The sequence below is a fragment of the Talpa occidentalis genome, unplaced genomic scaffold (assembly GCF_014898055.3).
Source record: "Talpa occidentalis isolate TD23 unplaced genomic scaffold, MPIMG_talOcc4v2.1 talOcc4.8, whole genome shotgun sequence".
Classification (NCBI taxonomy): Eukaryota; Metazoa; Chordata; class Mammalia; order Eulipotyphla; family Talpidae; genus Talpa; species Talpa occidentalis.
The window spans coordinates 83328331-83353924 of record NW_023605194.1 but is presented as its reverse complement, the minus strand read 5'-3'; the positions used below and the strand labels follow the sequence as shown (position 1 = coordinate 83353924).

Here is a 25594-nt window from a genome sequence, read left to right as displayed (position 1 = left end):
ATCAGCTGACAAAAGGGAAGAGTATGTTTCTATATAAAGAAATATATACATGTAGTGTATGTATAAATATATTTCTTGTGTCTGTGCATACATATGTGTGCATATGTATGTATTCACATTTACATACTTAGGGATTAGTGCATGACATTGGGAATGTTTTCAAAACAAAGAAAGTCCCTGACATCTATAGTGACCTGTATAAAATGGACAACAAATTAAAAATGTTCAGGGGCCTCCCTAGTGGTGTGAGGGGTTGAGTTTTAGCACTGTGAAGCTATCCGCAGTCACTGCAGTACAAGTTCAATCCCCTGCCAGGGAGCTAACCCACATGGCCCAGCAGACCTCTCCTGTTTCCCTGCTGCTCCCCTTAGCAGTGAATTTCAGTCAATCCACCTGTTCTGTTCCCCACTCTGTCTCTGATGAATCATCTCACCATCCCCAACACTACTGGCCTGCACCCCAGCTATTGTATGCATAAATAAATCTTACCAAAAAAAATTTAGATGCCTTGCTATTATCTATGCAATAAAAAAGTGAATTTTACTTAGAATGTTTCATGACATTAAACATTATAGTGGAGATAAACTGAAAATGATATGCAACCAATATCAGAATAATTATAAGGGTATTGCTGAGGATGTTTCCAATATGCAGCCTAACAGCTAAGGAAAAAATACAGGCAAGACTGTAAAGATGGGAAATGGACAGAAGCCAAAAATTTGAGGCCCCTTTGAACACTGCCAAATGGATTTTACACAGATTCCCCTCAAAATAAGTTATGAGTGTATTCAGGTTGTGGCTTGTTTATTCTCAGGATGGATTCTAGCTCTACATTCTTATCTTCCATAAGCTTTAAGAAAACCAAAAAGAGCTAGTGGAATCCTGAAACTAAAATTAGAAGTGCAGTGAGAAAGTTTGAATTTTCAGACTTTAGTAGTACCTTTGGCTTTGATGGTAATGAGATTTATCCTTTTGGGAACCCACAGATTATCTCCTCACTAGTTAATAACTACCCTCTCCCACATTGCCTTTCAAATATCTACTTCCAATCCTAGATTCTACCCACGATGAACTAACATGAATAAATACTGTAGGAGATTGATGATGCCTCCAGAATTACCACTAGCACTCTCAGGCTGCATTTCCAAAGCACCCATCTAAAAAGACACTTCATGAACTAGAGATTTTAGTCACCTGGAAAAGGCATCAGAGTATCCTTGGGACCGTTGTCATACATAGTAGTAAAACTCTTTTTTTTTTTTAATTATTATTTTTTTAAGATTTATTTATTTATTTATACAAGCACTGGGTACAGTCAGAAGCGCGGGAGGGTGAGAGAATTCACCAGAGCCAGGCCGGGGAGCAGAACAGCCAGACTGAAGAAATACACTGCTGAGGGGAGCAGCGGTCGGCAGGAGAGGTCTGCGCCCCATGTGGGACCCTCGCCTGGTGGCCCGGGATTGAACCGGCACTGCAGACACTGCAGCCAGCTTCGCAACCCAGCACTCAACTGCTGTGCCAGCGGGGAGGGCCAGTAGTAAAACTCTTAAGGTAAAGATCATGGACATATGGTTTCCAACTAAGAAGATATACCAATTTCTCTGGTTGCTGGACATTCTTTATATCAGGAGACTCCAAACTGAGGATTTTTAGGAACTCTCCAGAAGTTCATAACTGTAGAAATGGGCAGTTTTTAATCCAAGACAGAGTTTTTGAAATCTTTTCTAATTTGATTTCCAGTTTTTAGCTCTACAATTAATCATGCCTCATATATTTTGACACCAACTTTACTAAACCAATATTAATAGGTAATTGTGAGAGATTTAAATAAAAATAAAATGATATACAAATTCACCTTTTACCTGGTATAAGCAACAAATTACTAATGACTTATCTCACCACAATGCATTTAAGAAACATTAACCTCAAAAAGCACAATTTATCCCAAAGGACAGACTGTTTGACCATTGTTGTATACTGAATTTTTGTGTCACTGCCTCTCCCCTAAATTCAGGTGTTGAAATGCTAACCTCGGGGCCTCTCTGGTGGTGCAAGGGGTTAAGACGCAGCACTGTGAATCTATCCATAGCCACTGCAGCCCCATTTCCATTCCCGGCCAGGAAGGTAACCCACATAGCGTAGCAGACCTCTCCTGTCTTGCCTACTGCTCCCCTCAGCAGTGTATTTCAGTAGATCTGCCTCTTCTGCTCCCCATTCTGTCTCTGGTGAACCCCCAGACCTCACCCCCACACCTCTGGCTTACACCCCAGTTCTTGTATGCATAAATAAATCTTAAAAAAAAAAACCCTTTCAGTTAGATAACTCGTTTCCACTTACGAATTAAACATTTTCTAGGAGCTAACAATATACCAAATGCAGTGATAGACACAGGATATGATCATGCAGACTTACTGTTCTTCATTTTTGTAGGGGGAGGCAGGCAAGTAAATTAACAAGAGCAGGTAATACTGGATTCTCCGATAGAATTTGGTTATGTCAATCACAAAGTTGCCCTTTTTTCTTGCTACTATAGTAAAGGAAATAATAGTTATCATCCCTAAGCGTTATATATGTTTGACTGAAGGCATACAGGTTTGAAAACTTAAAACTTATTAAGTATACAGTATCAGGACTTAATTTCATTAGTTCCAGTACAGCAAGGATACCCTTGATTCTTCTGAATGCTAAAAACAGACAAATCAGAAAGCAAACCCTGCTTCCCCCTACCCCCCTCCCCGCCTAGTAATCCATACGTGTTTTAATTTGTGTGGCTTGGAATTGCATTCTCTTTCTCACTGGCATCTCGGTACAGAGCCATTTGTAGTCCTTACTCTTCGGTGGGAGGAGCTAGGTGGAAAAAGTCATTACCTAAGGAATTGGAGGGGGAAATTGAACATTTACATTTTGATGATTTGCTAGACGCTTTCACCTTATTTTCACACTAACTCCATTAAGCAATTGGTGCTGTGAAAAGATACAGAATGTGACGGAGGTCCACAGAGCAGGGGCTCGGCTGGATCACGGAAGTCATTGTCTCCCACTCATCAAATCCCAAAAACAATCACCCTGCGCCGCACCCCCCAACATCCCCGCCCCCAAATCTAAAGGGGTTTAACAGAATCACTAAAACCTAGAGGTGATTGGCTAGGCCTGGGTCCGCTCTAGATGGGAAAATAACCCTAGACTTCCGCACACCTTGTCGCAAGCTTCATCCTCACCAGAGGAGGGGCCCCCGCCAACGCCCTCCCCTCAGCGGCCGCGAATCTCACAGCAGCCGGCGCGCATTCTAGGAACACGAGCGCCCGCCCTCCCTGCAGGTGCGCGCGCACCTGTCGCCGGCCGCCGGCGCTGCGGGTAGGGGGCGGGGCAAAGGCGGTGCGTGCTCCGCGCGCGCGCCCGGCCTAGTTCCCGTACGTGCGCCGTCCGGGGACGCGGGGTCGCCGCGCCGCGAGTTTCGGGCCGGGAGTCGGCCCCTTGCCGAGGGGGAGTCTGGGAGGGGCGTTTTCCGGGGCGGTCGCGGCTCCCCCTGGCGGCGGCCGTCCAGCGCCGGCGGCGCTCCGTCAGGCGTTCTCCGCGGGCAGCCGGCGACGGGGCCTTCCTTCCAGCGTGGGGTCCTCGGCGGCCTGGGTGGCTAGTGCCCCTGCTGCTGTCGTAGGCGAAGGCGGCTGCGAGTGCCGCTGCTGTTGGTTCGCGAAGGCGGCGGCGGAGGAAGAGGGCGAGGCGACAGGGGAGAAGGCGCCCGGCGCGGCTGCGGCGGCGCCCGGGCCCGGAGGCAGCGAGGGGGGGGAAGATGGCGGACGTGCTCAGCGTCCTGCGACAGTACAACATCCAGAAGAAGGAGATTGTGGTAAAGGGAGACGAAGTGATCTTCGGCGAGTTCTCCTGGCCCAAGAATGTGAAGACCAACTATGTAGTTTGGGGGTAAGTCCGGCCCGGCTGTGACGGGGGTTTGGGGGGGCGGGGGGTCGGCCGGGCTGAGTTGGGCGCCCCCAGGCGACTCTGTCCCCTCCCCCCAGTTTCCCTTGGGGATGGGGGGTCCGGGGGGCGGGCTCGAACGGGTGCGCTGGGTAAAAGTTTTCCTCCTCAGCAGAAGTTACACTTTTCGGGGAAGAGGGAAAGGGAGGATCTGAGTCTGGAGTGGTCTATCCCTTTCCATCCTTGGGAAGCCGAAAGGAAGGTACCGTGGGAGTTTCTGGCTCTTTCCAGGTCGTTTTTGTTTTTTTTTAGCACTATGGGTCGAGTGGCACCCATGTGTGTAGGTGCATAAAGGAGCGCAGCGTTCGGTCCCGGAGAGGTCTCTCTCTCTCTCTTTCAATTTTTTTTTTCTCTTTAATTTTGTTACTCTCTCCGAGGCTGCCATATGTTGGGACTATCTGTGCCGGCCTTTGCAGCTCCTCCTTGTTCGTCTCCTTTCGTGATTCCCTCGAGAAGAGACGCGTGAACTAAATAATGGGAAGTTAGAACGGGAAAGAGATTGGGTCACTTGGGAAGAGCCAACCCAAATCTGTTGCAGGCGAAGAAGGGGAGCGTTTCATCAGGGCGAAAGTTGCTGGTGGAATGGAATGAGTTTTTACAGATTTAAAGGAGAAATTGGTGCCGTGTGTCACTTTGGGAAATGCGTTTTAAAGGGAAAGGTTTGGAACGTTGACCGTCTCGAGGGAGGGCGGATAATCGTTTGGAGTCTTACCTAGGTATGCTTCTTTTCATTGGAGCTTCATTAGTGTAATTAGAACCTGGAGGCAGAACTTCCATCCTCACTTGGTATGAATGAATGGGACTGGTGGTCTTTATGAAGAATTGATGAAAAGGTCGGGGAAATTTTGTTAGTTGATTAGTTTTTTAATTTGCTTTTGGCCTTGAGAACTTTTTTTTGTTTGTTTGTTTTGTTTTAAAGGGATTAGTTTTTTAGGAAAAGGAGAGAGAGGCACCTGAATTGTCACAGGTGGGTGGGAGAGTTGCTGCTTCTGTTTTGCAAAGGAATAAGTTGCTGCTTCTGTTTTGCACCACCTGCATAGTGACAGGTGGACAGGAGAGCAGCTGAGGAACGTATGGTTTAATGAAATGATGAAATGATGCTTTGAGTTTCCTCTGTTTTGTCCTTTCATAAGAGTTTGCACAGACAGAACTACAATTGATTTGATTTAAAGAATTTTTTCCCCTTATGAAGTGGCATACTCGGGGCAAAAGATAATTCATTCTGAAAAATAGAAAAAAAATGCTAGGGCCCTGAACCCTACCTTAAAGGAGGGATTAATTTAGAATAGAGAAGATAAAACAAGACTTTTAAAGAATTGTATTTAGCTCTAAGATGAGAGCAACCACTTGGGACTACGGAGTGGTTTCATAAAAGTGTATTTGGCCTGTAGTGAATGCAACAGTTTTTGAATAAACAAATGAACAATTGGATATGCTTTAAAGAGTGGTGACTGGGAATTATGTGGGTGAAATGGTGGATTAGATCCTCAGGCATGAGAGTTGAAAAGGAAATGTTTTGATAGCAATTTAGTGAAGCCAGTAGTGAAAAAGTGTTTAGAATGGTAAGGTTCAGAATTTCATAACAGTGAATCACATCAAGAGATAATTTTCATTTGCTGTTAATCTATGTTTGCATGTGTAAATATGTACGTGTACATAGCATTAAACAGTACGTACCCTTACTGCTTGTCGATCATTCTGTTATTTTTCTTTTTCATGTCATTAAAAAGCTGTTGGCCATGCATTAGTCCATAGTATAATGCTTATAGTTATGTGTGGTTTCACATAATACATCAGTTTTGAGGAAAAATGGAAATAGAGCCTAGAAAAGTAGTTTTGGGTTTTATTATATTGGATCATATTCAGATGAATTCAAATAATACTGACATTTCTGGTGAGGAGAATATATGTAGATGGGGCGGATTAAACACTCACATGTGAGCAAGTAATGTATGTTTTTGTGTTTTGAGCTTCCACCCCTTGACTACATTGTTTTAAGTTACAGGCAGAATTTGCTTTGACTTTACATCTTCGATCTAATTTGAGGGGTGTCATAAGAACTATACCTCTGAAATTTATTGTTATATTTACTATAAAAATGTCAGAAGGATTATGTTCAGCAGTGTCTGTCTTAGGAGATGTAGGGTAAATTACTTGTCGTTTAACCCCCGTGATAGTTGTGTATCTTCTAATTAGTTTTCTCTTTTGGATCTTTCCAGTCTGTAAATGTATTGACAAAAACCCGGAGCCTAATTTTGTCCAAATTCCGAAATACATATAGTACTGTAGTGCTTACTTTACTTCTTGATTATCGTCATTGTCTTTGTGTTCTTTTGCCTTGCACCCTATTCATAGTTTCACTTAATAGGTTGTATATATACTTACTGGGTTTTTGTTAGACTTTATTAAATACCATGGCTGGATGGCAAAGTGACTGTAGATGAATTTTTTGTAGATAATATATATAATTATTTCCAAGAAATATGAATTATGACTAAAAATCTTGCCTTATTTATTTCAGAACTGGAAAGGAAGGCCAACCCAGAGAGTACTACACATTGGATTCTATCTTATTTCTGCTTAACAATGTGCATCTTTCTCATCCTGTTTATGTTCGACGTGCAGCTGTAAGTAGAGCTTATTTCCTGACTTAAAATTTAGTTGGTGAGGTGTGTAATTTTGCATGGATAACTTCTTATGGGTTTGAAATCAAAATAATGAAAGCTTTGTATGAAAGTCTCTTGGACGTAGACAGATTTTTAACGTGTAATTTTTTTTTTTTCATGTGAAATGTGGGCAATGTCTACAATAGCAGAAGTTTTAAAACCATTTATAGGATATTAAAAAAATAAATAATGAGTCAGGGGAAGGATTATGATATTTACAACTCTAATCTTGAGGAAACTTATTTGCTATCAGAGAGGAGATAATGGGGAAAATGACAGAATCTCTCTTCATAAAGCTATGTGAACACATATTACAACTTTAAAAACTGAATTGAGTTTGTGCATTTGGCCCTTGAACAACATGGGTTTGAATTATGTGGGTTCACTGATGTGGATTATTTTTCAGTAAGTACTTTGGAAATGGTTTTGAGCTTTGTGGCAGTTTGAAAGAATAAATGGAGCCCCGTAGCTTAGAAATATTTATGTATATAAAGTTTATATACATAAAATATATACAAACTTATTATAAAAGGTAAAATTTATCACATGCACATTAAGAGATGCAGTTGAGAGAAATAAAAGCAAATATAAAGATGCCATATGCAGTTTCACAATCACATAAAATTAACTGTAGAGTATAGTTCACTACTGTTAAAATTTTGAAGCTACCTCCTGTTGCTATTGGAGTACTCAGTGTTGCAAGTATCTGCTTAAAACGCTCTGTGATGCTGATGCTAATCAGCAGTTCTCTCCTGTGGACAGGTTCTCAACTGACTGCACTGGCCAGCAGTGTTTAGAATTTTTTGTTGGCTATATCCATTCATTTGGGGGTAATAAAGATAATTCAGATACTTGATTTGGGTTTAGAGGTTATGTTCTTGGGGAATGGTGTACTACATTACTGGTAACTGTTATTGTGTACCTTAGGGACCTTAGTCATACAAGATTTAATACTTCTATTTTTCTTTAAAGATTTATTTTTCTTTATTTATGCATACAAGAACTGGGGTGTAGGCCAGAGGTGCAGGGGGTGAATGGATTCACCAGAGACAGAGTGGGGAGCAGAACAGGTGGATCTGCTGAAATACGCTGAGGAGGGAGCAGTGGGTGAGATAGGAGAGGTCTGCTGTGCCATGTGGGTTAGATCCTTGGCCAGGGAAGCCACAGTGGTTGGCGATAGCTTTATAGTGCTGAGACTTAACCTCTGCGCCACCAGGGAAGCCCCTTAATGCTTCTATTTTTTAAAAAATATTTGACAGATTAAAGGGGAAGAATTCTAATATTGTAGAGATCTAATTTTTTCCCTCCTAACAACTTTGTGTTTTTTCCTCTTACAAGCAGAACCTTTCTCAAATAAGTTCCTAATCTGTCACTCCTACTTTATTGTGATTTTTTTTTTCCTCTTGACTATAGTGTATATTTAATTCATTAGTGACCAAATGATGTTTTCAGACTTACAAATATTTATTTTAAAACCAATGAAATCATTGAAATATGATTCACACACAAAATCTGTACATATTTGATGTATCAGCTTGATGAGTTAGGAGACACATGTATGAAGCCATTCACCACGGTCTATACCGTAAACATTTATCACCGCAAAACTTTACAAACAATGAAAGGAAATTAATGCAAATCCTTTATGATATTCCATTGGACAAGCTTATAAAAAGAAACACAGAAAATCCGGTAGGCTCCTAAATATTCATACTCACATGCAGAAACTAAAAGTTAGCCTAAACTTTATTAAAAAAAAAAAGATTAATAATAAAGCTTCTAAGTGATTAAATGTAGTTCATCTTTATCATTCAGGAGTATGTGCAGAATGTTTGGTACAGTGAAATATAGCTGTTCAATATAAAATAATTAGCCAAAGATATAAAGGGTTCTTGTTATTTTACTATAACTTCCATAAAGTAACAAAGAGGTTTTAACTATATAATTCTACAACCACCAGTCTTCCCTGTGTTCCATTGTTTGTTTACATTATAAAAATGATATGGAAAATTATAACTACATGATTGATTGAATTCATTTCCCCAAAGAGATTTGGTGCCTCAAGGACAACCTTTTTTTGTTTCACTTAACTACATGTTTGCAAATTACTAATGTAGGAGATTTTAGCAAAATAGATATATTTACCAGATTTAATTTTTTAGATCTCCCCCCCACATACAGTATTTCTACATAATCATTATAAAAAAGAAATATGTGATGTAGAAGTTAATCAACTACCATTAACATATTTTTGTATAATTTAGGTGTCTAACTGTTAATTATCAATATTTAGTTTTGGTGACTGGTTTATTTGAAAGAGTTTAAGTAGAATATTTGGAGAATGACTGGTTTGTGTGTGAGAAAAGAAAGCACTCTGGAAACATTACCAAAAAATGAGCAAGTAATTGGACTAAAAATAAAAAAGATGCTTGCTCCAAATATGAAATCATGATGAAGAGTAATATTAAAAAATACTTAGAGTAATTCTACATGGGGAAAAAGAGACTTAAATTGAGATATTTGAAGAGGATAGGGTTACTGTTTTAATTTCTAATGATTGTCTTCTGTATATATTGCTGGAATTTCAAGAATGAAAGTTAACAAAAATTTTTTTTACCAAAAGTTACTATGCTTAAAAATTTTCAGGACTTTCTTTTAGCCTAATTATTATTATTATTTTCTAAAGTATTTTTATTTATTTATTTATCTATACATACAAGCACTGTGCACAGTCAGAAGCACGGGAGGGCGAGAGAACCCACCAGAGACAGAGCAGAGAGCAGAACAGGCAGACCTATGAAATACACTGCTGAGGGGAACAGCCGGCGGCAGGAGAGGTCTGCGAGCCACATGGGACCCTCGCCCGGTGGCTGGGGATTGAACCGGCGCTGCAGAGGCTGCGGGCAGCCTTGCAACCCAGCGCTCAATCGCTGTGCCACCGGGGAGGCCCATAGCCTAATTATTTTATAAAAATATGATTCTAAAGTTGCATTATCAAGATGTATTATAATACAATTCAGATATTACATGATGTTTATCAGGTTTATTACACTTATTGATTTGATATCTAATTTTGATTTCAGACTGAAAATATTCCTGTGGTTAGAAGACCTGACAGAAAAGATCTCCTTGGATATCTTAATGGAGAAGCATGTGAGTAAATTTTAAATTGCATTCACTCTTAAATAGGTATTTTTTTCTTACATAAGAAGCAGTGGGAAGAGAATTTGTATTTGCACTAAATTAATCTACCTGTAATTGTGACCATATGCTCTCTTTTCTTGCCTGTTATATGAATGTTCTGTTTTTGCTTCTGAAACCAGTCACTCGTTGTATATGGATTCCATCTTCTTTTACATTCTCAAAACCTTGTTTTGTGAATTGTTTCTCTTGTATCACTAGATTTCTTTTTGTTCTGCATCATTCCCTTTCAAATACATATAGTAAGATCTCCCATGAAAGTTTTTTCAATTAAACATTTCTGTAATCTACTTTTCCACTCTTCTTTGTCTCTGGTTCTCTTCTGACCCATTCTAGCTTAGCTTTTGTCTTACCATCTCACTAAAATCACTGACTTAAGGATTGCCACCTCCATTGGTATCTCTTATTCACAGTCTACTTGACCGCTCAACAGCATTTAATACTATTGGTTTCTCCCTTTTGGAGAGTTTTTCTTCACATGGCATTCGGGCACTGGACTTTTGGTTCTCCTGTGCTCATTATTCTCCCCTCCTTTTATTTTGCTTTCTTGTCTCTAATACGTCTTTCTGAGATCCAGATTATAAATTCACTGTCACTCTCTTCCCTTAGATATTTAATAGGCATTTTAAATGTAACAGATCCAGAATAGAATGATGATTCCTTCTTTGTTTTCACCCGTTAGCCAAAAACAAAACAGCGTATCTTTTGTTTCAGTGTTCTTATTTTAGTAAATGGTGTCCCATACATGTACATGTAGTTGCTTTGTTAAAAACCTTGGAGAAATACATGATTTTTCTTCTCATATTTCACATCCAGTCTATCAGCAAGTGGTTTCCTTTACCTGTAAAGTATGACAACATTTTAACCATTCTGTTCCCATCCCGTTCCATCCTTCCTTCTAGACTATTGCAAAGCCCTTTCACAGGTCCTCATTCATTTTATTTTCTACAGCTTAGTCTCTGTAGACAAGTTAGAGTGACCTGTTTTTGAAAAAAAAAAAAAACAAAGTTCATTGTGTCATTGGCCTACTAAAACCATTCTGTGACTTCCCATCATACTTAGAATAAAGCTCAAACTCTCTCTTGGCTTACACAGTCTTTTGCATAAATCTTTATAGCATCATCTTCTACCAGTGCTCCTTTACTTACAGCAGTCCAGTTTTGTTTCTCTAGTTATTCTACTCGTTGAGCCTTTGCACTTGCTGGTCTGTTTTGAGTTCTCTACATTGTCCTATCTCTTAAGTCTAGCATCTCATTCATATCTGTACTTTGTCAGAGAGAACTTATATGACTACTTTATCTGTAGTACAGAATAACATTACTTTTCCCTGTAGAGGATGTATAGTACCATCTTGACTAATTGCTCATCAAATGCCTTATATTGAGCTGAGATTATGTATTCATTTGTTTATGTATTTTCTGTTTCCTCCACTAGGGAGTGCACACTAATGAGGCAGAAGTTATTAAATAAGTAGTTATTAATACTACCTAGGGCCTCCCCAGTGGCGCAGCGGTTGAGCGCTGGGTTGCGAAGCTGCCTGCAGCCTCTGCAGCGCCGGTTCGATTCCTGGCTGCCGGGCGAGGGTCCCACATGGCGCAGACCTCTCCTGCTGCCCACTCCTCCCCTCAGCAGTGTACTTTGTCAATCTGCCTGTTCTGTTCTCCGCTCTGGCTCTGGTGAATTCTCTCACCCTCCCGCACTTCTGGCTGTACCCAGTGCTTATAGAAATAAATAAAATCTTAAAAAAAAAAAAAGTAAGTGATGTTAACATTTTAAAAAAAAATACTACCTAGTTACAAAAAAAGAGTAGTGGTTAATGGTTGGTACTTACCTTAATAAACGAGTTATTATTTGTTACCTTTCAGAGCACAAATAAGTTGATATGATAGAACTCTTTGGTTTCACTTTCCCTGGGATGGTATTTGCTAACTTTAAGTCATTAACAGCTGTTTTGCTCGTATTTTGCCGCATGGTTTTAACAGTAAAATTGATTTTCAGACTGTGTGTAATGGAAAGACCATTATCAATACAGTAAGCTGTCTGTCTTCCTATACTATCCTCATTGAGCATTCAGCAGGCACTTAGCGGTAGCTTAATCTGGGTGCTAAACAAAAGGGGTAGGATCCTAGGGGAGGGTTGAGGACGCATCCTAATTCTGGAGAGGATGGAGTTGAATAGGAAAAGGAATTTTTTATTAATTATGAGGTCCACTTGTTAAAAAAAGTGTGTATGTATATATATATATATATATGTATATATTAACTTTAGAAGATCTAGTAATCTTACAGAGTCTAGGAGTCTCTATTTTTGGTATCAAGTGAATCTGATAAATAGGCTGATTTGGGAGTACTTTTTTTTTTTTTTAAAGATTTATGCATATAAGAACTGGGGTACTGGCCAGAGGTGTGTGTGGGGGAGTGAGAGGATTCACCAGAGACAAAGTGGGGAACAGAACAGGCGGATTGACTAAAATACACTGCTGAGGGGAGCAGCGGGCGAGTCAGGAGAGGTCTGCTCTGCCATGTGGGTAGCTCCCTGGCCGGGGATCAAACTTGTGCTGCAATGGCTGCGGATAGCTTCATAGGTTGTTTCTTCATCCCTTGCACCACTCGGGAGGTCCTGGGAGGAGTACTTGATAGCAAGTGGGTTTTCTTTCAGAATCTAGAAAAATGTTACCCTTATCCATCCACATAATTTCCTATAGTTTAGTCACCAAGCATATTGTTTTGTTAATTTTTTTTTTGCTTTGTTAATTTTTAAAAAATTGTTAATTTAGTGGTTTAATGAAAACATGGAATCGGTCTTCATTAGGTAAACATAAAATTTGGAGAACAACAACAAGAAAATATGATGCAGTATAGAGTTTAGAACTTATAATGAACTAAAGCCCTAATTTAAAAAGTGTGAATGAGTAGATAAACCGATAGCAAACAAAGTTCATTATCTGTTAGGTGTTAAATTATGTGAATTTAGCATGATTAGAGACACATAAAATTGGTGGGGGGAAAGATAATGACTATTCAATTAGTAGGATACTAAAAATAAAAAATCTGCATTACAATAAACAAAAGCCTTGACAATTGAGAAAAGACTAGTTGCACTAAGTGGACCAATCTTGTTAGTAATATCAAGTGGTCCTGCAAATAAACACATAGAAGACCAACAACCTTATGCAGTTAGTTCACAGAAAAAATGATAAAATCATATGAAAATTGTTCTCATAATAGAATTGTAAATTTAAACTACGGAGATAACTTTTTTTAACTGATAGAGGAAAATCTAGACGTTTGATAATGAACTCAGGCGAGGGTAGAAGGAAACAAGTACTCTTAATACTGTTGATTTTAGTATCAGTTGATATAGCTTCTTTGAAGACATTTGGCAGTAATCTGTCATTACATATTTGACATAGAAATTCTTCATTTGCCCTTCATTTGCTTTGGTGGTGGGAATTGTGTGGTAACATACATTTGAAGAGGTGTGAACCTGAACTTCTGTCATACATACATAGAGTTTTGTAAACCAACATTACCTTCTTAAAAAATCCTACATCTGGGACCATATTCTCAAGGTATATTTGGAAATGTTTGAAGTAATATATATGTATCTAAAGTCGATATAGAGCCTCCCTGGTGTTTCAGCGGGTTGAGCGCAGCACTTTGGAGCTGTCTGCAGCCTCTGCAGCGCAGGTTCGATTCCCTGCCGGCCAACCAGATTCTCACATAGCGTGGCAAACTCTCCTGTCATGCCTGCTGCTCCCCTCAGCAGTGTATTTTGGTCCGTCTGCCTGTTCTGCTACCCTCTCTGTCTCTGGTGAATCCTCTCACCCTCCCGCGCCTCTGGCCTGTACCCCAGCTCTTGTATAAAAATAAATAAATCTTTAAAAAATAAAAATAAAAATGGACTTAAGAAAAGAGTTCGTCCTTCTTTAAAAAAAGAAGCTGTAAACACAGAGCTAAAGAAATGCCCCACATATTGATATGGAGGCATGTTGGAGATACATTGTTAGGGTTTAAAAAGAAGAAAGGGCAAGGTTAAGTATGCTATCTTTTGTGTTATAGAAGAGGGAAAATAAAAGACATATTTTGCATCTATTCCTATCTACTAAAATTTTAAAAATATATGCAAGTGATAGGTTCAGGTATACCATTTTGTTAATTGTTCCTTTATTTTTGAAGCACTAAAACGTTAAATTAATTTAAAACTTATTTTAACCTATTATAATTACACTTTTAAAGTGAACGCTAACTTAAAAACTTCCCCCTCATATGTACATACACATACACACACACAAACATGTATGCGTATTTTTGGTTAGTTACTCGTTTATGTACATATGTTATGAGATTAGAATATCTTTTTTGAAATGGCCAGTTGATTCCAGTCACATCACAATAATTTGTAATTAAATTGTTAAAGTTTGTCCTCTTACAGAGCTTGTAATACAGATAAATCTTTCATAATAAAACCTTCAAAGCTGCATTGAATCTTTTTTCCTAGGAAAATCACTGTATAGAAAGTAAGAAATTTGGGCCTGCCCTGGTGGCACAGGCGGTTGAGCGCCGTGCTGTGAAGCTGAAGCTGTTTGCAGCCTCTGCAATGCCAGTTTGATCCCGGCTGGCCAGCAAGGGTCCCACATGGGGTGGCAAACCTCTCCTGTCGCGCCTGCTGTTCCCCTCAGCAGTGTATTTCGTCAGTCTGCCTGTTCTGTTCTCCACTCTGTCTCTGGTGAATCCTCTCACCCTCCTGCGAATCTTGCCTGTACCCTGGTTCTTGCATAAATAAATCAATCTTAAAAAAACCCAAAAAACAAAAAACTTAGTTTAAAAAAAAGAAATTTAACAAGTCTTAAACTTATTTTTGTGTTAGTATTCACTGTTCGTGTTCAAATACTTATTTTTCTCACATAAATCTTTTTAAATCTTCAGCAACGTCAGCAAGTATAGACAGAAGTGCCCCTCTTGAAATAGGTCTTCAGCGATCCACTCAAGGTATGTTTTGTCACATGTTTATATTGAACTTTAAAAACCTATCCCAAAACTAAACTGTTTACTTGTTTCTTTCTTATAGTCAAACGAGCTGCAGATGAAGTTTTAGCAGAAGCAAAGAAACCACGAATTGAGGTAATGGAACTTTACTTTAAAGATCATTCATATTGTTGCTGAATTTGTGTAGCAAAAAAGAATCCCTTGCTCATAGTAGTCCAGGGACTAGTTTAAGATTTCTCATGTGCAGGTTAATGTGATGGATGTAGCACTTTGTTTTATTTTACCTTTTTCAAGATTTATTTGTTTTGCGTAGGAGAGTTGGGGTGCAGGCCAGAGGTGGGGGGGGGGATTGTGAGAGGACTCAATCAGAGGCAGAGTGGGGAGTAGAATAAGTGGATACACTGAAATACACTGCTGAGGGGAGCAGTGGGGGAGACAGGAGCGTTCTGCTGCACCATTTAGGTTTGCTCCCTGGCTGGGGATCAAATTCATGCTGCAGTGGCTGCAATAGCTTGATAGTGCTGAGACTTTAATCCCTGCACCACCAGTGTGAAGACAGTATTGGATTAATTTAGGGGTCAGAAAGGTTTTTCTATAAAGTACCAGGTAATAAATATTTTAGGCTTTAAGGTATTTGGTCTCTGCTTAATTACTCCACTGAGCTATCATAGTATGAAAGTAAGCATAGACTGTACATAAATGAACAGGTGAGCTGTGTTCCAATAAAATTTTACAAACTTATGATTGTTCAGACTTGACCTTTAGGTTGTAGTTTGCCTGTCCCTCTAATAAGATGCTGTGGGAATTTTTCCACTTGTAGGAGCTTGAACATGAAGTCCATATTACAGTTACTTCTTAAAATTATGACATATCAGCTATTTACAGAATTCTCTTGCTAGCAACTAGAATAATAATATTGGTAAATAAGATTGAAATAAAAGAGGTTAAAAAAGAAAGCAAGGTTCCAAACAGGGCTTTTAGTATGCTGTAATTAATATCAGTAGAAACTACAAGTATTTTCACATTTACATCACAAGTGGTAGTTTTGCCTACTATATTGTTAAGCACCCACAATTTGATAAGAAAGGTAGCTGTTAAAGGGAAATGGCTCGTTAAATACAAGCAATAGAATTGATAAAATTTGATAATATATTTTTAATTAAGCATGCTGAGACAATGGGCCTGATGTTTTTAAGGTAATGATACTAGTGATTGTTAACTCATTGCAATTACTCTTGTGCTAGGTAATATTCTATATACTTAATGTATATCAACTTAAATCCTCAACATAACCTCCTGAATGGCAGTGCCACACATATTATCAATAAGCAGTTTCAGAGAGAACAGGTGACATGCTGAAGTGGACAGATCAGGATTAGAACCCAGGCGTCCTGGCTCCTATCCTCTCCATTACACTGGAAGCAAACTTTGTGGCAGTCTAATTGAAATTTCCCCAATACTTTTTGCATGAAAGGAGAGTTTGGCTCATTTTGTATAAAATTAGTGAATTTAGGGATACCATTTAGTTGAAAAAGTAAAATTCACAGTTTATTTCAAAAAACTGACGATGTCAGAAATAATAATTTTCTAGGTAGAAAATTGGAAAATAAGAAATAGCATGATAAAAAGCTTTATGGAGCCTTTGTAGACATAAAATGAGTTACATAGAAGACTGTATTTTATATAGGTTTTTAGTTGGCAAGTGTATATTAAGTGCCTGCAAGGCATTATGCTAGAAGAGAGAAACCTGGAGGTCAGAGATTCTGATACCATTAAAATTTGGGCTGGGGCCTCTCTGGTGGTGTGGGAGAAACGACAGCGCTATCAAGCTACTGCTATCCACTGCAGCACGAGTTCGATCCCCGGCAGGCCAGGGAGCAACCCACATGGCGCAGCAGACCTCTCTTGTCTCACCCACTGCTCCCCTCAGCAGTGTATTTCATTACATTTCTTTGTTCTGCTCCCACTCTCTCTGGTGTATCTTTTCACCCTGCGCACCTGTGGCTTACATCCCAGTTCTTGTATGCATAAATAAATAAATATTTAAAAAAAATTAGACTGCATTTGCCTTTAAAATCAGCAGACTGTAAATAACTTGAGTGATAGGTGTTACATCTTTATTATAGATGGCACAATTTAATGCATTTGTTAAATTTTCTTGCATTCACCTGAACGATATGTTTTAAATGATGTGTGGATATTAGAACACTAATAGGAACTCAACATTTTCCTGGATCTCTTGAACTTATTGACATTTTTTAAACAGTTTCATATTCCATTAGCTAAAAACTGTCTTTGGTCTTCTGTTTTCTCTTATTTTTTTAAAAAAATTTATTTATTTATACAAGCACTGAGTACAGTCAGAAGCGCGGGAGGGTGAGAGAATTCACCAGAGATAGAGAGGGGAACAGAGCAGGCAGACTGATGAAATACACTGCTGAGGGGAGCAGCGGGGCAGCAGGAGATGTCTGGGCACCATGTGGGACCCTCACTGGTGGCTGGGGATCCAACCGGTGCTGCAGAGGCCGCGGGCAGCCTTGCAGCCCAGCGCTCAACTGCTGCACCACGGGGGGAGGCCCCTGTTTTCTCATTTGTTGAACTAGATCTGGTTACTGAATTTTACGTGAAATTCTAATATTTAAATTAGACAAATTCTAATGTTTAAGTTAGACAAAAGTTGAGCTATTAAGGTTGAATTCAGACAAGTGTCCCATGGGCTACTTTGTAAGAAAATCCTTTTATTTTGAGGCTCATACTTTGAAAACCAATAAGGTTTATATTCTAGTATTTTGTTATATGGTGATGGGTACAAGAGAGTAACAAAAACAATTAAAATACAAAATGAAATTTTTACTGTGATAAGGGTTGGTTGTACAATTTAGTTATATGCTTGCTTGCTTTTTTTTTTTTTTTATCTTTATTTATTTATTTTATGTATTTATACAAGCACTGGGTACAGTCAGAAGCGCGGGAGGGCGAGAGAATTCACCAGAGCCAGAGCAGGGAGCAGAGCAGGCAGAAGGACCAAAGTACACTGCTGAGGGGAGCAGCGGGCGGCGGGAGAGGTCTGCGCGCCATGCGGGACCCTCCTCCGGTGGCCAGGGAGCAGCCGGGGATCGAACCGGCGCTGCAGAGGCTGCAGGCAGCTTCGCAACCCAGCGCTCAACCGCTGCGCCACCGGGGAGGCCCCTCTTTTTTTTTTTTTTTTTTAAGAGATTTATTTATTTATGCATACAAGAGCTGGGGTACAGACCAGAGATGCAGGGGGTAGAGAATTTACCAGAGACCCAGAGTGGGGAACAGAACAGGCAGACTGACTGAAATACACTGCTGAGTGTAGCAGCGGGCGAGACAGGAGAGGTCTGCTGTGCCATGTGGGTTGCTCCCTGGCCTGCTGGGGATCGAACTTGTGCTGCAGTTGCTGCGGATTGCTTCATAGTACAGTGCTTAACCCCTTGAGCTACCAGGGAGGCCCCTATATATGCTTTCTTGAAGAGAAATAGTTTATTAGTTGCATGATATCTTTCTGAATAAAAGGTGTGATCAACCATGGTAAGAACTATTAATCATAGAAACATATTACTAAGGTTTTGACAGGCTTTTAGTCATTTCTTCTAATTTTATGTGATCCAACATATGTTATTGTTGTCTTTAGGTAACTAAAAATAATCTTTCAAATTGACCTAAGGCCAATGATGCCTGGAACTTTATAGGTGGGAACTTTGGTGAGAAGTTACCTATTGTATAAAAGTTGAAATAAAAATTAAAAATTTTTCTAACCAGTGATTATTTTCAGGATGAAGAGTGTGTGCGCCTTGATAAAGAGAGATTGGCTGCTCGTTTGGAGGGTCACAAAGAAGGAATTGTACAAACGGAGCAGATTAGGTAAGGATTTTTTTTTTTAGTACAAAATAGGTGGTTTAGATATATGTAAGTGCACATGGAGAAAGGGATTATTAATATACCTTCTACATTGATAATTATCTCTTGCTTTCATTATATGCCTCTATACCCTACTTTCAGAGGAAATGGATGGGCATGTTTTGTTAGGGGGAATTGGAAGCCATTGTACTAAATGTGCTTTTTGGGAAGCGCTTTTTTTTTTTAAAAAAAAGATTTATGTTATTTATTTATGCATACAAGAACTAAGAGTGTAGGCCAGAGGTGTGGGGGTGGAAGGCTTCACCAGAGACAGAATGGGGAGAACAGTCTGATCTAGTGAAATATACTGCTGAGGGGAGCAGCGGTGAGACAGGTGCTGTCTGCTGCACCATGTGGGGATTGAACTCATGCCACAGTGGCTGGCAATAGCTTGATAGTGCTGAGATTAACCCCTGTGCCACCAGAGAGGCTCTGGAAAGCATTTTTGGTTCTATTACTGTATTAATCTTTCCTGTTAAAAATTACTTCATAATCAAAGCTATTCATTTATTATGGTAATCTCTTGTTAATTTATATTAGAATTCAGCAAACTTTGTAAATTATCAGATATGAAATATGTTTTATTTTGTAGGTGGGTTTTTTTTTTAATTTTTTTTTGGTGAGGGGGTAACTGTCTTAGCTCTTTTTTGGTAGGGGAAGCAGCCATTTATAAGTGAATGGGCATGGCTGAATTTGGCCTATGGCCTTATTTTGTTGACTGCTACTTTTCACAATAGTTAGAATCACTTCGGGACCTACCTGGTGGTGCAAGGGGTTAAGACTCAGCACAATGAAGCTGTCCACAGCCACTGTAGCACGAGTTCAATCCATGGCCAGGGAGGTGACCCACATGGTGCAGCAGACCTCTCCTGTCTGCCTGCTGTTCCCCTCAGCAGTGTATTTCAGTAGATCTGCCTGTTCTGCTCCCACTCTGTCTCTGGTGAATCCTCTTGTATCTTTGGCTTATATCCCAGCTCTTGTATGCATAAATAAATAAATGTTTAAAAAAAATCACTTCGTAGTTTTTTCTTAGCTCAGTGTAACGCTTGTGGAAGTTTTGTCCAAACTCAAAAATTCAGTGCAGATATTTAAAAGCTTTAATGAGGATAATTGACATGTAATAAACTTATATTTAAAGTGTACAAATTGATAAATTTTCACACATATATGTGAAATCATAGTCAAAATAATGAATCATCATCATATAATGCTTGTATAATTCCACTTATCGTCACATCTTTTCCTCCCCAGACAACTGAAAATCTATTACTATAGATTAGTTTTTTTCCAGAGTTAAATTTAAATGGGAATATGTAGTACCTTTGGGGGCTTCTTTTTTCACTGAGCATAATTATTTTGAGAACATGCATATTGGGTATTTCAATAGTTATTCCTTTTTATTGCTGAATACTGTTCCTTTGTATGGATGTAACAGTTGTTTTCTCAGTTACCTGTTGATGGACATTTCACTTGCTGCTGTTTTTTGGCTGTTACAACTAAAGCTTTGAGTGTGTTTGTGTACAACTTTTTGCATGGACAGATGTTTTCATTTTCCTTGGGTAAATATCTTATGAAAGGCGTGATTCAGCTCTTGTAGCATTGTAGAGCTGACTTTTTAAGAATTCACCAAACGGGCCTCCCCTGGTGGCACAGTAGTTGCGCGCTGGGCTGCAAAGCTGCCCGCAGCCTCTGCAGTGCCGGTTTGATCCCCAGCAGCCGGCGAGGGTCCCACATGGCGCGACAGACCTTTCCTGCCGCGCTTGCTGCTCCCCTCAGCAGTGTATTTCTTCGTCAGCCTGCCTATTCTGTTCCCCACTCTGGCTCTGGTGAATTCTCTCACCCTCCCGTGCTTCTGACTGTACCTAGTGCTTATATAAATAAATAAATAAATAAATCTTTAAAAAAAGAATTCACCAAATTCACCAAACTTTTTCACAGTGATTGTACCATTTCACGTTTTTACCAACAGTTTATCTAGTTTCTTTGCATCCTTGTCAACACTTGAAATTGTCAGACTTTAATTTCAGCCATCTTAATAGCTATGTGGTGTTGTAGCATTGTGGTTTTATTTTGCACTTATTCATTATTAGTGATGTTGCGGCTATCTGCTGTCTCTTCACATGCTTATTTACTATCCTGTGCTACCTTTCCTGAAATGTCTTCAGATTTTTCTTCATTTTTTTATTGGGTAGTTTTCTCACTGTTTAGAAAGTTAGCATATGTTCTCAGTATGAGTTCTTATTCAGACATTCACTTTTTAGACATTACTCCTAGTCTGCTACATGTCTTATTGTTCTAACTGCTTTCTGAAGACTAGAGTATTTCACTTTTTATAAAGTCTAATTTATTAGTGTGTGTACTTTTGTGAATTGTTCTTTTGGTGTTGATGGCCTAAACAAAGTCAACAGAGATTATCTCCTATATTTTCTTGTAGAAGTGTTAGAATTTTAGGTTTTCCACTTTAGTCTGTGGCCCATATTCAGTTAATTTTTTGTATATGATACATAAGGACCAAAATTCATTTGTTTTTTATGAGATGGAAGTTCAATTTTGTGAATATGGATAGCCAGTTGTTTTAGCACCATGGATCTCTAGTGAATTGTTGTACCTGTTAAAAAAAAAAAAATCATTTGTCTATTGAAGTGTAGGTCTGTTTCTGGATCTATTCTGTACTTTTCATCTGTTGTCTTTTTGTCCATGCCAGACTGTTTTAGTTACAGCTCTGCTGAAAAGCTAAAAATACCTTCTGTCTCTGGTGAATCCTCTCACCCCCGCCCCCCCACCCCACACCTCTGGTCTGTACCCTAGTTTTGTATGCATAAATACTGGGCCAGGGTCCCACATGGCACGCAGACCTCTCCTGCCACCTGCTGCTCCCCTCAGGAGTGTATTTCGTAGGTCTGTCTGTTCTGTTCCCCGCTCTGGCTCTGGTGAATTCTCTCACCCTCCTGCACTTCTGACTGTACCCAGTGCTTGTATAAATAAATAAATAAATCTTTAAAAAAAAAAAAAAACTTAAAAAAAAAATCTGTATGATCATTTCAATAGAAATCAGAAAAAGCATTTAGCTCTACTTTCAGCTTTTCAGCTCTGCTCTGTTTCAAGGAAGTTTTTGCTGTTTTAGGTCTGTTGCATTTCCATGTGAATTTGCAATTAAAGTGTTGTTTTCCCAGTCTGCTGGGATTTTACTCTTTTTTTTTTTAAGATTTATTTGTGCATGCAAGAAATGTGGTATAGGCCAGAGGTGTGGGGGGTGAGAAGATTCACCAGAGACAGAGTGGGAACAGAACAGGCAGACTGAATGAAATACACTGCTGAGGGTAGAAGCAGCTGAGATAGGAGAGGTCTGCTGTGCCATGTGGGTAGTTCTCTGGCCGACTGGGAATCGAACTTGTGCTGCAGAGGCTGCAGATAGCTTCGCAGTGCTGTGCTTAATAACCCTTGTGCCACTAGGGAGGCTTTTTTTTTTTTTTTTTTAAGTTATAAGTGGAATGGTGATTTTAGACATTGTCTTTTTTCCTTATTTTAGGGAAGAACATTTATTCTTTTGCCATTAAGCTTGTGTTAGCTTAGGTGTTTTGTAGATAATCTTTAACAGGTTGAGAAAATACCTTTTTTATTCCTAATTTGCTGAGAGGTTTGTCAGAAAGGAATGTTGGCTATTAAATGCTTTTTCTGATTTCTATTGAAATGATTATATGGATTTTTAAAAAAAGATTTATTTATTTTAAAAGATTTATTTATACATACAAGAACTGGAGTACAGGCCAGTGGTGTTGAGGGGTGGTGAGAGGATTCACTAGAGACAAAATGGGGAACAGAACAGGCAGATTGACTGAAGTACACTGCTTAGGGGAGCAGCAGGCGAGTCAGGAGAGGTCTGCGGCTCCATGTGGGCAGCTCGCTGGCCGGGGATTGAACTCATGCTGCAGTGGCTGTGGACAGCCCCATAGGTTGTGTCTTAACCCCTTGTGCCACCAGTGAGGCCCCTAAAGATTTATTTATTTATGCATACAAGAACTGGAGTGCAGGCCAGAGGTGTGGGAAGGGGTGAGGTGAGAGGATTCATCAGAGACCGAGTGGGGAGAACAGGCAGATATTCTGAAACACACTGCCGAGGGGAGCAGTGGGTGAGACAGAACAGGTCTGCTGCTTATGTGGGTCAGCTCCATGGCCATGGATCCAGCTGTTGTTGCAGGTGCTGGCTATTGCTTGATAGTGCTGTGTTTTTAACCCCTAGACCACCAGAGAGGCCCCATGCTGATTTTTAAAAATAATGGTAATTAAGCTAATTTTTTTGAGCATTCATATTTCATGGATGAACTCTACTTGATCATATTATTTGTTGTCTATTTCTATACAGCAAATTAACTCAAAATATGTGGCTAAAGCAACACACATTTATTATCTCACATTTTCTTTTAATTTTTTTTTTTAAAGATTTATTTATGCATACAAGAGCTGGGGTACAGGCCAGAGGTGTGAGGGGGTGAGAGAATTCACCAGAGACACAGTGGGGAACAGAACAGGCAGACTGACCGAAGTACACTGCTGAGGGGAGCAGCAGGCGAGTCAGGAGAGGTCTGCTGTGCTATGTGCGTTGCTCCCTGGCCGGCCGGGGATCGAACTCATGCTGCAGAGGCTGCGAATTCTTCATAGTGCAGTGTTTAACCCTTTGTGCCACCAGGGAGGGCCTATTGTCTCACATTTTCTATGAGTCAAGAGTATTGGAATGAGCTAGGTGACTTCTCTACTTCTGGATCTCTTGCAAGGCCTCAATTCAAGTGTTTATCAGGGTTGTTTTCCTCTATAGGCTGATTGGGAGAGGATATGCTGCTAAACTTATTCATGTGGCTTTTAGCAAAATTTAGATCCTTGCAGTTTAGACTAACACTTCAGTTCCTCTGGTGTAGCTAGCATACTTGCTTGGTTCTTTGCCACATTTGGTCTCTCCATAGACTATTTCACAATATTGCAACTTGCTTCATCAGAGTGAGTAAGCAAGAGGGCAAAAGATAGGTCAAATGAGTAGAAGTTAGAGTCTGTAGCCAGATCTTCAGAGGAATGACACCCTATCACTTATATAGTATTCTCTTTAGTAGCAAGTTTGTCATTTGATTTCGTTTTATGTCGTTTTATGTTTAGATCATCTGCATTTCATGTGATTATAGATTTGGTAATTGTAGACCATCTATTTGCTGTTTATCCTATTTGTCTCTTCTGTTTGTTCCCTTTCTTTGGGCTTCCTTTAGATTCAAAGACTATTTGTTCTACTTCCATTTTATCTTTTTTTTGAATTATAATTGTTCTGTTATTTCTAGTGTTTGCTTTAGAAATTTTAGTAAGCTAGAGATTTTATTGGATCACTGTCTACCCTCAAGTGTTAGATCACTTCATATATATCAATAATACAGGAACCTTACTGCAAATGAATAATATATATCCATTTATCTCCTTTTGGCCTTTGTGAGTCTGGTGTCATGGATTTTACTTCTTTAATATACGTTTTTTTTCTATTGTCTAGACAGTTGTTTTTTTTTTTTTAAAGATTTATTTATTTTATGCATACAAAAACTGGGGAGGTGTGGGAGGTGAGAGGATTTGCCAGAGACAGACTGGGGAACAGAATAGTCAGACTGACTGGAATACACTGCTGTGGGGAGCAGCAGCCAGGGGAGACAGGAAAGGTCTGCTGCGCCATATGGATAGCTCCCTGGCCGGCATTGAACTTGTGCTGCAGAGGCTGGGGATAGCTTCACATTGTTGTGCTTAACCCCTTGTGCCACCAGGGAGGCCCCATCTCTGTCACTTTCACAGTTTGTTTTGATTTAGATTTTTCTTATTCTGGCTCAGTTTTTTTTTTTTCTCATCTACATGCTTTATAATCTTCAAATGGAAATAAACATTGCGTTTACCTTGCTGAGATATTTTTGTTTTTTTCTAAATTTTCAATAGTTTTGTTTTGGAACTTGGAAATAGTTTTTACATTTTGGGTCTTGATTTTAAGATTTGTTATTTGAGCAGTGTTCAGTTAGGGTAATTGTTCCTTACCCATTGCTGAGGCAATGACATTCTGCATATTTTACCTAATGTACCATGAATATGAAAATAAGAGACTGGTGGGAACAAGTACTATTTTTCACTTTATGTAAGTGGTAGGCATTGTTCCCTCCAACCCCCTTGGATGGTTCTATGCCCAGCAATCCTTTTCTCATTTTCATGACTAATCAGTATTTTGCTAGAACTCTTAAGGAGATCCTTCTGTGCAACTCTCTTTTCTCAGGTCTTCTGGTCTGTAAACTCTAGCCACTTTGGTTTTCTTGGACACTCAGCTCTAGTTTCTCAAATCAGGGAGTCCACTAAGTTATGTCTGGTCTCTTTCCTATGCCACTTTGGAAACTTTCAAGGCAGTATGTTACTGTGACATTCATAGGTCTTACCAGATTTGATTTTCATTTGTCAAAGATCACAGTCTCTGATTGCTTTTTATTACGTTTCTAGTAGATATTTATTTCATGTGTTTTGAGAAGCCTTGTCTCAAAGTTGAAATGTTAATCCAGTCCCTGTTACTTTATTGTGGCTGAATATAAAATTCCAGTGATTGAAAGTCAAGTGCATGTTTGATTATAAATATTTGAATTTTACTCAATGTATGTTGGTATGCTTTAGATTTAATTTTATTCATTTATTTTTTCACTTTGAAAGGTCAGGTTTATTAGGAAAAGGAGAAAGGAAAAGTGCACTTGAATAGTCACAGGCAGGAAGGAGATCTGCTGCTTTAGGTTTTAAGGGAAAGTTGCAAGTATTATAGAGCATCTCCTAATAAAGTACCTTTATACCTAA

General features: G+C 39.3%; 1 protein-coding gene across 2 annotated transcripts in view; it reads left to right on the top strand.

Annotated features, from left to right (window-relative positions):
• The first annotated feature begins 3637 nt into the window (after positions 1-3637).
• The window catches only part of CDC73 (cell division cycle 73), a 97974-nt gene continuing 76017 nt past the window's right edge, over positions 3638-25594 (top strand). Inside the window, exons 1-6 of one of the 2 annotated variants that reach the window (XM_037497316.2) lie at positions 3638-3921; positions 6497-6602; positions 9725-9794; positions 14771-14833; positions 14913-14965; positions 18627-18715. In XM_037497316.2, coding sequence (XP_037353213.1) covers positions 3791-3921; positions 6497-6602; positions 9725-9794; positions 14771-14833; positions 14913-14965; positions 18627-18715 — 512 coding nt within the window. In that variant the 5' untranslated portion in view covers positions 3638-3790. Of the gene's footprint in view, positions 3922-4549; positions 4809-6496; positions 6603-9724; positions 9795-14770; positions 14834-14912; positions 14966-18626; positions 18716-25594 lie in introns of those variants that run through there. The other variant, XM_037497317.2, reaches the window with a different exon arrangement.